The sequence below is a fragment of the Labrus mixtus genome, chromosome 19, assembly GCF_963584025.1.
Source record: "Labrus mixtus chromosome 19, fLabMix1.1, whole genome shotgun sequence".
NCBI classification, from domain to species: Eukaryota; Metazoa; Chordata; class Actinopteri; order Labriformes; family Labridae; genus Labrus; species Labrus mixtus.
The window spans coordinates 22,507,787-22,520,765 of record NC_083630.1 but is presented as its reverse complement, the minus strand read 5'-3'; the positions used below and the strand labels follow the sequence as shown (position 1 = coordinate 22,520,765).

Here is a 12,979-nt window from a genome sequence, read left to right as displayed (position 1 = left end):
GCAGCCACAGAAACACACAAAAAAAAAAAAAACCCTAAAGTGATCTTTCCCCAGAAGCATTGTTTTACTAATGGTAGTTATCCAACGTCCAATCAAAAGCTACCCAACTGTTTGGGCAACACCCTTGAAAAAAAAAATGCACCATCTCCAGCTGGTTGATGAATTTGCATTCGCTTTCACACAGAACTATATAACACATTTCATTTTCTGTAGGCCTCTGTGATCAGATGGACAACACTTGACAGACATGACATATTTATTGTTGCCAAGGAAACGTGAACTGCTACTAAAAGTGCTGTTTCTGTATGTGCTGCTAAATTATACTCGGTTACATCGTAGGTAAACATATTCTCTTCCTCAGATTGGTTTCGCCCATTTTTCTCGACAAACAAACAAATTTGACCAACACTGTTTTGGAGATTATTGGGGTTCCAGTGTAAAATGGTAATTCTTTAAGACAAGTAATGTTTAGTTAAATCCTGGTTGTATATATTCCCATTCTTAGTTTTGATATTTTTAGTGCTTATTTACTTTGTATTTAATATTATATTGTGTTTTTTGCTCATATTGTGTGTTTGGACAACCTGCTGCTGCCACAATTTCCCAGTTTGGGATCAATAAAGTAATTCGATCAGTAAAGTAATTCTATTATATAAACCCCCTCCCCACCATCAGCTCAGGAGCGCCCACTGTGGGCCGCTCCGTCACTCTGACATCTCTCCCTTAGTGCATGTCCATAGGATCCTGTTTGTGTGCATGTGTGTATATACTTCAGCCTATGTGTGTGTTGAATGACTACAGAGTGTAAAAACTGAAATTTCCCCTTGCGGGGATCAATAAAGGTTAATCTTTCTTTCTATTCTGATAAGCTGATTATCATCTTTTGGTGCAAATAATCAAATGTATCTAAGTTTATCTGGGAAGTCAAACACATGTGCATTAAAAGTAAAACCGACCTGCACGACTGGACTCACCTACAGTGACGTCTATTAGTTGTGATTTGGGTGCAGTGACCCTTTAGCGTGTGTGGTATACGGTGTTGGAGGGGGGGGGGGGGGGGTGCTAACAGTGCTGAATAGTCTGTCCTGTGGTGTTGACAGATTTATGTAAGTGTTTGTGGCGTCACACACACACACACACAAACAAATATACACACACACACATGAGCCAACAGGTTATCCAGTGGTGTTGTTTTTCTCTTCCTCCCAGACTCCTGTGATACATCAGTGTGATTAATGGAGTAGCAGGCATCAGGAGGGCTGGCGTTAGAGAGGAGGAGACCCCCGAGGGGAGACTATGAACCGGGGCTTTCAATGCACCGCCGCACATGCTCTCTCCTCTATCCCCCCCCCCCCCACCACCTCCATCCGGCCCCTCCCTCCTGCTGCCCCTGCATCAACCATTTTAGTGTCTTTATCTAAACACTCCCTCCTCATCTCTGCCTCTCTCTCTCTCCCCCCCTTCCCTCTCCTCGCCGCGCCCCCCCCCCCCCCGACAGTAACTCTAACCTCGTTAAATCCGCGTCGGTCGTGGGCTTTACTAATTGCTTTTCTAATATTCCCAATAATTCAGCCGGCTGGGCCTCACCCCTTCCCCCTGATTAATGGCGACGAGATAACAGCGCTACCTCGTCCTGACCGGGCATCCAAAGTGCTGCACTCAGCAGGCAGGCAGCTGGCAGGACGGGGAGGCCGTGCAGAGAAGGACGGCGGAGGGTTACAGAAATGTTAGTGATCAGCGGGTTGGGACATATATCCTCTTTCCTTCCTGCAGGAGCTACACGAGCCGCGAGCATGCCACGGTGTTTTTTAGAAGGAGGAAATGTAAAGAACAAGAGTCCAGTTTCAGGATTAATGAGGGGAGTTTGAAGGTTTTAAGAAATTTAGATTGGGCTGTTTGGAAGTTCTTTTGGATGTTTAAGATACATGTAATCATTTCGATCTTACAATACCCTCAAGATGAGTTCAGAAGCTTCTCTAAATAGTTATTTATATGACAGGACCTTTAACTGCTATCATAGACTTTTTATAAGGATCGGTTGAAGAACTAGCCGATGCAGACATTCAGTGTTCGGGCTGTTAGAGGGCAAACATCTGACTGTGTAGAGGTCAATGAGAAGAGGAGGCTACTTTCCTCTTTATTTATTACCTCATTAAGCATTTTCCTTGTGAATTTATGGGCGCAGTCACTAGATTAAAAAAAAAAGACTGTAAAGCGGGGCATGCTACAGGGCATTGGTTCACAACCTGGGGGTCTGGGCCCCTCTAGAGGGCCACCTGAGACATCAAGGGGGGACGCGAGACTTGAGGCAAATATAACCTAGAAGGTCTTTTGGTTAAAAAAAAAAAAAAAGTGTGTAGGCATATTCTGAAAACATTTTTTAAAAGCAATTTATCACTTTTTTTGTGTGGGTATTGGGAGGGGTCGTTTAAATAAATGACCTTCAGATTAAAAGTCAAGTTGAGCTTTTGAACGTAACCCGACTTCTATGAATGTGTAACAAAAATATATTCATGGTGTCATGATTAAAAAGTCAAGAGGAGATGTTGAACTGTTTCATTACAGAACCAGTCGTGGCTTTTATGAATCAATATTTTAACCTCTAAATTGTTTTTATTGTCAAGAAAAACTATGAAAAAGTTTCCCGATGTTTTTTCTCAAAGTCTGTCCTTGGCATGACTGGAAACAGCACTTACAATAACGCAGCACTTAAACGCTTCATTAAAACCAGGACCAATAAAAATTCTTCAAGAGTTGGCAGCTTTTTAAAGATGGACAGTGCGTGATGGCTTTCAGGCTAATGTAAAAATAGCCTTTTACTACACCTTGAATATGGATTAGGTTTTAGAGGAGGTTTTGACATCACTCCTGAGTCTCCTGTGACATTGACAGGTAGCTGACGTCTGATGGAGAAACACGCCTTTATGATCCCACATGTCACACACCGCTGACGCTGTACGCTCATGTTTGCACACACTCATGTTCACCGAGTATTTGTGCACATGGATTTGTGCAGAGCGGTGCGAGCTAATAAAGATAACCGTCTCTGTGACTCTCTCTCTCATGCCAGCCAGCCCTCCAGGCTTCCCACTTTTCCTCCTCCTCTTGATGCTGCTGCAGCGCGCGGCTTTAAATGCCACGGGGTAGCTACCTCCTTGATGATGGGCGATAAAAGAGAATGATATCATATTTGACACCTGCAATAAAGTGGTGGAACTTCAACCTTGAGAGCCAACTCCCTTAGTGCATCATAAAAATGAAAAAGACTTTGAGACAGAGTGGAAGGTGCAGCCTCACACCCCCGCCGCCATTACCTCCGTTTAATAGAAGACGTGCATAATTTTTGTGTCTTCATGAACCAAGTTGAACTTTAGTCACATTTTTAGTGCTCCGAGGTGTTTAGCATGCCTCACAGGACGATGTGGCGCTCCACCCGGACCTCATTCCCAATTTTTAATGCTGTGTTTATGTTTTTTTGGTGACTTCAATTGAAGGACGAAGATCCACTTTGGAGTTTTTATGGTCAATATTTATCGATTCAACTTTTTTTTTATTTTTCTTGAGTATAGAAAGAAAGAAAGTGGTGTGAGCAGAACATTTAGAGACATCGTTGCATTTTATTACCCAAAGAAATCTTCTTTAAAGTGTAAAATCATTAAAAAGAGACACCTATAAAATCTGGGACCAAATCCCGGAGCTTTTATGCAATTTTCTTATTATTTTTAGTATTCATGAATCGGCAGAATTGCTAACTAGTGGCTAACTAACTGCTAAAACACGAGGGAAAGAACGTGAACATCGAATAATGTTCATAATTTAATTATTCTTAGGACTACAAACCACAAACATTGTCTAGTTCTTCTACTACTTCTTCTGTGGTTATCAACCTAATTGTGTTTTAGCTTCAAAAATGGAGGACCTAAAATTCTCCTGTAACGTTATAATGTTTGTTTTTTTGCGGGTGATTTAAAGAGACAGTACACCAGATATTTAGTCCATTATTAAAGCCTCAAAATAAGTAAAACTTGTATCAAACATTTACCAACCAGACACGTCACCCACTTTACAAAATCGAACATGTGTTTTGGAACTTCTTCAAAAGCATGAGCAAAGAGTACGTCCAGTTGTATACACGTGGATAAAGGCTTCTTTTATGTAAACAGGCGACGCTTTCTTACTCTGCATGAATACATTATGATCATTGGATGGAGGCCTGTGTATTACAGCCATGTGCTAATGCTAATGCTAGCTATCGGCTACCCTCTGTTTCATATTGTTTCTGCACATATTGTTAAGTTAAGATAATAAAAAAAAGACAAAAAGTCCAAAATAATGAAGTTATGATTTAAAAGGTAATTGGACATAAAGCCAATAAACACATTGCATTTATTTGGCAAAACTTTCTGTATTTTTTCATATTATAATATAAATCACATGCCAGTTTTTTCCAATATCACTCAGATCCAACGTTGATGAGTTCGGTTATGGTTTGCATTCATGTTAACACAATGTTTTTTTATGCTAAATTGCGTGTTTGTTTGTCTTTTCTTCTTCAATGCTACGTCCTGCTTTTGCTCTGAACCCGAAGTCTGACCTAATGAAATGAACTGAATTCAAACATTAGGGTCTGCAATCAAGCTGAATAACCAAAGAATAATAATGTCATCATAAAAAAGTGAAGAGGATTTAATTAACGAAATTAATATTTTAATCCAAGAGATGAAACATTTAAAGTGAAGGTGTGCTCAGCGGCCTTGTGCGGTGCTTTTATCTACATCTGACTCTGTATTGTCGGGCTCACTCTTTTATGATCATCGGCTCAAGCTTTCACTTTTGAGTCGCACAAAGACGAGCGCTCCCAAAGGAAACAGACTCCTGAAACAGCTGTAACACGACTTACAGTAACCTCCTTTAACTAAATGTGTAATAGAGATAAACAGAATCAGGAGGATGCATCAAATTGGCTCCAACAATCTTACACCAAAGCTGCAAAGTTTCCTGTAAGTTTTGTGACTTGGCTCCGTACCTGACGAGACTGTTTTTGTCGTCGGGATCCGAGGCGCTGACGGAGCCGATGATGGTGTTCCTCGCCGCGTCCTCTTTCACCTCCATGACGTAGCTGGCTCTCTCGAACACGGGCGGCTCGTCCACGTCCTCCACCACGATCTTGATGGTGGCCTCGTCCCTGAAGGGCCCCACGGAGAAGAAGCGAGGGTTGATGTGGACGTTTTCCACCTGGACGCTCAGACTGTACTGACGCTTCTTCTCGAAGTCCAGAGGCTGAGAAAAAAAAACACAGAAAGAAGGTGTGTGAGTAGAAGATGTGACTTCACCTGTTCCTTCATTATCTCGATTTAAAATTTAAAATTCCTTTGAGACTTTTTGTTTTTCCGCGGTGACGACATCTCTTGTCCTTTAATTTGTACTTTAACGCGTTCATTTGTATGCAGCAACATGGTCAGCGTTCGACTTTGGGAAAAACTAATATCCATTCAGAGCATCCCACCACTTTTAATTTCAGCCCAGATTGGGATTTTTATTCATTAAAGTGACAAACTTTTTTTAGAGCGTCTTCTAATGAGCACGTGTGAAGGTCCTCAGTGTCTCCTTCAAGGACATCAACAACAACAATGATGGACATGTCTGCTGCCAAAACAAAATCAGGTCTGCGTGTTTCTTTCGGACAAGTGAAGGCCTTATTGGAATTCTGAAAACTAGGAATGATGCAGCATTTGGGGCGGCCGTGGCTCAGTTGGTAGAGTCGTCGTCAACCTTGATAGGTCGAGGGTTCGATCCCCGGCTCCTGCAGCAACATGTCCGATGTGTCCTTGGGCAAGACACTTAACCCCAAGTTGCTCCTGCTGCTTCACCGGCGGCGTATGAATGAATGTGTGTGAATGGGATTAGTAACTTCTGATGGTCTCACCACAAAGCAACCTCTGCCATCAGGGTGTGAACGTGTAGGTGTGACACGCGGTGTAACGAGCGCTTTGAGTGGTCAGAAGACTAGAAAAGTGCTTTACAAGCTCAAGTCCATTTAACGGCTCAACGTGGTCGTGTTGGAACAGTTACAGTCATTTGACTTGCTTAGCCCCTGAGCTGAAGTAGTTCAGATTTTAGGGTTATAAAGAATTGGATGTAATGACATCATGATTAGCAAAAATGCTAATGTGGCCCATTCTGTTGCAGAGCTCTAAGGGTTAAAGGCTTTATATGCGTGTTTTTAACTCGCGCTGCATTGTTGTGTTAGCATGCTAATGCTAGCGATCTTTATTCTGCTCGTATCTTCACACTGCATGTAAATTTACCTGAAATGAGCGTGATCTAGAAACACAGTTAAGCAGTGAGTACAGTATGTTATTCTTCTTTTCTCTAGTCCCTCAATTAAACAACTTTTATACACGAGGGGAGGAGTCAGCCGGCCGTCCAGGCGATGTAAACAAACTGAAGATAGGACTCTGAAAACTCTGAAAACATCACAGACAGTGGGACTCGGGTGTTACACCCATTGTAGACAGTCATGACTCACAGAGTTATTTTCACAGGATATACTTGATTTATATATTTAAGTGTGAAAAATCACATAAAGCCTTTAAAGTAGGAAAACATCACTTCTTCATCTGATTAGAAAAACATATTCCTTTGTTCCCTATACAAGACAAGTATATAGAGATAAGACAAATCAAACATGTGTCGTTGTTTTACTTTTCTTGTTACTGCATTTTTTGAGCATGAACACTCATTGTCTCATGTTACAATGCACATATTCTTTTCTCTTTGTGTCTGTTTTCTTTCTGCAGAAACAACTTCTTGGATGTTGTCACTTCTGTTCAAGTGAGCTCGCCTCACTTGATTTCCTGATCCCCCCCCCCCACACACACTCTGCGAAAGCATCAATCAAAGTCGTCTCTGGGTGTTTGCTGGGTGACATCTGTTCATTTTGCTTTACTTTTTTTCCCTCCCCTTCTTAAATGCAGAGATCAGTACAGCAGATTAGCATATAAGCAGCAGAGGAAGTCATGTGGTTTGAATTTTTTAAGACCCTAGTGTGGTATTTCTTTTTTTTTTTGCCTTTGAGAAAATACGACTTTAATCACAAAAAAAGAGATCTACTATTTAACTTGTGAGGGTGCATCAAGGACGTGCGTATTTCTACGTTTGAATCATTTCACAAGGATGATATGAAGAACTTAAACACGGAGAATTCAATAAATCAAGACTTGCTTCCTGACTGAAGGTCACACCACTTCTTCTACATTTATTTGTGTATTTATATTATATTCACAATTTAACAAATAATCCTTTTTTGGCATAATGTGAAAATGTGCTTAAAGGAAAAAGAAAGAGGGCACCTAGTTGTTATCCACAGTGGGGCTCGTTTTGCAGTTTTTACTTTTACTGTTAAACACATGTCGGGATATAATATTTATTTATGCTAGCCTTTTATGTGTATATACATGCTTTTTTTCCCCCAGACATTTGTTTCTTTAAAAGGCAGCGACTTGTTATTTTTCATGTATAATCCGTCCATTAATTTATGTTCCATTCACGATGATTAGCAGCCTGATTTCTCTCTCTCTCCACTGCCGCAGTTTTCCCCTCGCCGTTCTGCATTCAAGCGCAGGTCGGTGGTATGTTCTCCCTTTTATGTCCCTTTTTTCTGAACTTTTTTTGAAGTTGCAGCCGCCGAAGGTATTGATGGAAATAATTGGGGAGCGCTGGATTTTTTAATGAATGTGTGCCGGGCGCCGAGGCAGGAGCAGCTGGATCAGAGCGAGGCTGCCTACTGTACATATGAAAAGGACGCCAGGGTCCGTGATCGTTTGGAAACAGCCAATGAAGGCTTGAAAAATCCACATGGAATGAGGCGTGAATAATAACACAATATGAGTCAGTGATTTTCCCTTTTTCTTGTTAAGGAAAGAGGGGATGTGTTGCTTTGAAGGAGCCGTACGAGCAGCAAAAGAAAAAAAAGGGAGGCACTCCCACTTGACAAGCCCATTTAATTAGAAGGTTCAGAATTAGGGCACGCTCGCTCCCCACACACACTCTGCCCGCACACCACCATCCACTGCAGCCCCGCCGCGGCTACAAAAGGCAATTATGTCATCTTCCACTTAATGATGGCATGATGGAAGCGATCGATCGGAGGCAGCAGAGAGGCCGCTTGATAAGGCAACTGGCAGATTCTGTTGAATACATCAGAAACACACCGCAGCGCACACCGCTGAACGCTGCGATCCATACACACAGCATCAATATTTCTGCTTTGGTCTCAGCTGAGGGGGGAAAGAATGAAGCTCGTTCAAAACACATGTACTGACAGTGTGGGCAAGGGGGAAGTTGAGATCGAATAACTCCGCTGTCCGTCATTCTGCCTCTCAGAGCATACGGAGATGAAAAAGTTTCTTATTCCTTTATCAAGTTCATTAAGTAAGTCTTCCTTTTGATTACCCCCCAAATGAGGAGAGCGCTGCTCAGATGCAACATCAGAGGTTTTTTTTTTTTAAAAGACCGTTCAGAAAAAATGGAAATAACCAAACAAAAAAAGCCCTGAAACTTAAACTAAGAGACAAATGGAAGAAGCAGCTCTCCTTTAAAGCCATGTCCTCTATGAGGTGCAAATCTGCAACTACCTTATAGTATGCTGAATGCAATCCAAAGCTTACACTATTAAAGGCTTTAAATTAGATTTTTTGATCCAGCAGATGTTGCCCTTGAGCACCAGCATGAAACCAAAACAACTCGCGCTGCATTGTTGTGTTAGCATGCTAATGCTAGCGATCTTTATTGTGCTCGTATCTTCACACTGCATGTAAATTTACCTGAAATGAGCGTGATCTAGAAACACAGTTAATCAGTGAGTACAGTATGTTATTCTTCTTTTCTCTAGTCCCTCAATTAAACAACTTTTATACACGAGGGGAGGAGTCAGCCGGCCGTCCGGGCGATGTAAACAAAGTGAAGATAGGACTCTGAAAACTCTGAAAACATCACAGACAGTGGGACTCGGGTGTTACACCCATTGTAGACAGTCATGACTCACAGAGTTATTTTCAGAGGATATACTTGATTTCTACATTTAAGTGTGAAAAATCACATAGAAAGACTTTAAGGTCAGTCCATAAACCTGCTAAACACAGACCCCCCCCCCCCAAAAAAAAAAAACAACTAACTGTTTAAATGCCACTTTTAACTTGAACTTATGTCTTCAGCAAATTACCTTTACACCAAGTGTAATTATTATTGGGTTTGCCATTATTATTGAGACCTAAAAATAAACAGGGGAGCATATGAGTTGTAGGTTGTAGATTTCATCTTAGAGATGCGCTCACTCTGCTTTGAACAGATACCTGACCTCCATCAAAGGAGCCGTTTTCCCACTTGATCATTAAACTAATAAGATTATAGAGACATTTTAGAGGAATTCATATTTTTGGGGCTGCTCGGTGGTGCGGTGGTTAGTGCTGTTGGAAGTTCTTGGTTTGACAGGAGCCTCTCTGTGTGGAGTCTGCATGTTCCTCCCCGTGCATGTGTGGGTTCTCTCCGACTTCCTCCCACAGTCCAAAGACATGCTCGTTAGGTTAACTGGTGACTCTAAATTGGCCCGTAGGTGTGAATGTGAGTGTGGCTGGTTGTCTGTCTCTATATGTCAGCTCTGTGATTGACAGGTGAACAGTCCAGGGTGTACCCTAACAGCCCAGGACTGACTCCAGCCCCCGCAAACCCAAATGGGAAGAGCAGTATGGATAATGGACGGATGGAACCGTTACTCAAAGTACTGAAAGATCTGGTGTATAAGACGCACTTTTTATATTTATATTTTTTTATTACACCCATGCTACCAAAATGCTGAGTCATGCTGCGTCATTACAGCAAGCGCAGCCTCCACCATCCCACATTATGTGACCTGATGCGTTTTGAAAACTTGCGTCCGCTTCAACGCTCGAGCCGTGTTGGGCTACGCAGCGAGGGCGGAGCAGGCTGTTGGCGCCACTTTTTTTTTTTTTTAAACATCTGTTCTCCCTCATGAGGTCAAAAAATCCTGCACTTAAAAAGAAGACAGCGGTGTTCTGTTGAATAAATAGAGCTTATGGGGTGCTGGTTTGATTAAAGACAGCGTATTACCAGCGGAGGGCGGGCAGTGCGACTCACTGACTTGGAGTCTGTACATCCAAACTATCACTGAAGGCTGAGAGATAAAGTAACGTACTGTCAGCTAGCAGGATACCAAACTCCACGTAGTGATAACAGATGGTGCTAAAAGACAGAAACTGTATGTGTGGACTTTACTGAAAACAATACAAATCATCATCATCATGCAGGAACACCTTTCTTGACCCCCCAAAACAGACTTCCTTACCATACCAGTGTGAAACATTATGTGACTTCACAGTACACATCCTGTTGTTTGTTTAGTTTTTGCAGGATTTTAAAAAGCAGAAAACAAATTATGTGACTTATGAAGGAAGACTAGTCCCCGTTATTTCCCCCAGTGAACAGACTCTTGCTCCCATTACGCCCCTCATCGAACACCAACAGAGAGTCCCTGACCTTCCTCAGCACGATGACGCCCTCCTGCGTGCTCCTGTTGGCGCCGATGTCAAACATGCCGGGCCCGTCGCTCCGGATGATTCTGTAGTCCATCTCTGCGTTTTCCCCGATGTCGGCGTCCATGGCCCGGATCACTCCCACCGTGGCCCCGACCTCTATGGACTCCGGCACTCTGAACTCGTACATGGCTGCGGAGAGAGAGAATTGAATTCGTTTGTGTGATTGGTTTGGAAGTGAGAGTGAGTCGAGAGGAGCGACGTTGTGGAGATGAGAGAGAAGAAGAAAACATGTTTGAGAGCGTGTGAGTGAGGCAGAGGTCAGATCGCTGGTATTTCTTTTCAAGTCAGTTTCCAGCTTTTACTACACACAAAGATGCAACTCATTTAAAGCTCTTAAAGTCTTTATATGTGATTTTTTGATCCAGCAGATGTCGCCCTTGAGCACCAGCATGAAACCAAAACAACTCGCACTGCATTGTTGTGTTAGCATGCTAATGCTAGCGATCTTTATTATGCTCGTATCTTCACACTGCATGTAAATTTACCTGAAATGAGCGTGATCTAGAAACACAGTTAAGCAGTGAGTACAGTATGTTATTCTTCTTTTCTCTAGTCCCTCAATTAAACAACTTTTATACACGAGGGGAGGAGTCAGCCGGCCGTCCTGGCGATGTAAACAAAGTGAAGATAGGACTCTGAAAACTCTGAAAACATCACAGACAGTGGGACTCGGGTGTTACACCCATTGTAGACAGTCATGACTCACAGAGTTATTTTCAGAGGAGATACTTGATTTCTACATTTAAGTGTGAAACATCACAGATAAAGACTTTAACTGCACACTGAAGTTCAAATAAAAAAAAAAACATTTTTTGTACAACTTCTTGAAAAGAAGGTTCAAAGCGACCTCTGACATCCAACAAACGTCATAACCTAGGTATATTTCATGACCCTGTTAGTGAAAACACAAAGGAGTGCAAGCGGTTGACTCAGAGAGCAAAACACAAAAGAGAGCAAGTCGGAGGGAGAGTGAGTCACGGCCAATCAGAGAGCAGCGGTGTAAAGAGTCAGGAGGGAGCGAGCGAGAGATAGAGAGAGAGAGTGAGTGAACAGCAGGAGAAGGCGAGTGGGAGATTTAGTGCTGCAACATTTGTAGATCAGCTGTGGAGCAGCACATTTCACATGAAACATATTTCATTTTCCAAAACAGACATTTGGCCTTTAGCGCGAAAGTTGCTACAAGCGCTATCGACTCTCCTCACTCCTCAAGTTTAAGGATGTAACATAAATTCTGAGGCCAATTTGCTCAACATAAATTAATTGCTTCCTCGTCTTCCTTTTAGGTTTTTTTTTTTTTTTTTTTATTATTTCGTGAGATGATTTCCTGGTTTGAGGCGGACAAAATTGATGGCTGCCTGTCGGCGGCGGCGGCGGGCCCAGCTGCATCTCGTATGCTTAAATAAATAGCCGGACCGCGGGAGAGAGCGGGCGTGATATACACACAGCCTGCGGAGACAAACAGCACTGACACACTAATAAAACATGCTGACAGTGTTTTGGCAACGCCTGAGTCGGCAGGTCTCCGTGACGCTGACACTTGCCTCCACACACACACACACACACACACACACACACACACACACACACACACACGCAGGGAAAGCAGCACGAGGAGGCTTCCCTAGGCTAACAGGTATTTAGCATTGGGTGGAAAAGAAGAGGCATCACTCGAGCAGACAACAATGATATCGCTTCCTGACACTCTTCCTCCTCTGGGTGTCCCATTACAATATCTCTTCCTCTTTCTCCCCCATTCAATCTCTCCCCCCCCCCCTCCCCCCCCCCACCACCTTTCTCCCTCCATCACAGACTGTCTCTCTGTCGCCTGCATCACTCTTCTCCTTTCTGCCTCTATCTCCCCCTCCTGTCACCTCCTGCATCCCCGTCGTATCCATCTCCCTCGGTCCTCCTCTCGCTGTTCATTCATTGGGCGGTGGAGGTCCAGATGACACTCTCCCTCCCTCCCTCTCTCCCTCCCTCACCCCATGCTGGAAGACATGATAAATGAAGGGCGGGGGGAGGGAGGATGGCAGGAGCTCTGCGGTGGCGTGTTTGCTGTGCGTACTGTACGCTCGCTGTAACTGAGGGGGAAACACAAACGACACCAGTAATCTGTCAATCTCATCTGGTCGCCGTCGCCGTCGTCTGCCAGATGCACGAGAGGAAGTGAGACGGGTGAGAGCAGAAAGGGAGACAATGTGTGGGACTCAAAAAGAGAGAGTAAAAAGGAAGAACTGATGATTGATGAGCAACGGGGGGAGGGGAGGGAAAAGAAAAGTGTAGCCAGGACAGTGGGAGCACTAAATTGAGAACATTGGTTTTATGGAGTAAAAGGCAGCAGAAGAAAGACTTAATAGACAAAAGAG

General features: G+C 43.2%; 1 protein-coding gene across 1 annotated transcript in view; it reads right to left on the bottom strand.

Annotated features, from left to right (window-relative positions):
• LOC132994501 (cadherin-6-like) overlaps positions 1-12,979 on the bottom strand; it is a 71,023-nt gene that overhangs the window by 9,927 nt on the left and 48,117 nt on the right. The window contains exons 6-7 of the mRNA XM_061064877.1: positions 10,555-10,742; positions 5,027-5,280 (exon numbers count right to left, since the gene is read on the bottom strand). Coding sequence (XP_060920860.1) covers positions 5,027-5,280; positions 10,555-10,742 — 442 coding nt within the window. The remainder of the gene's footprint in view (positions 1-5,026; positions 5,281-10,554; positions 10,743-12,979) is intronic.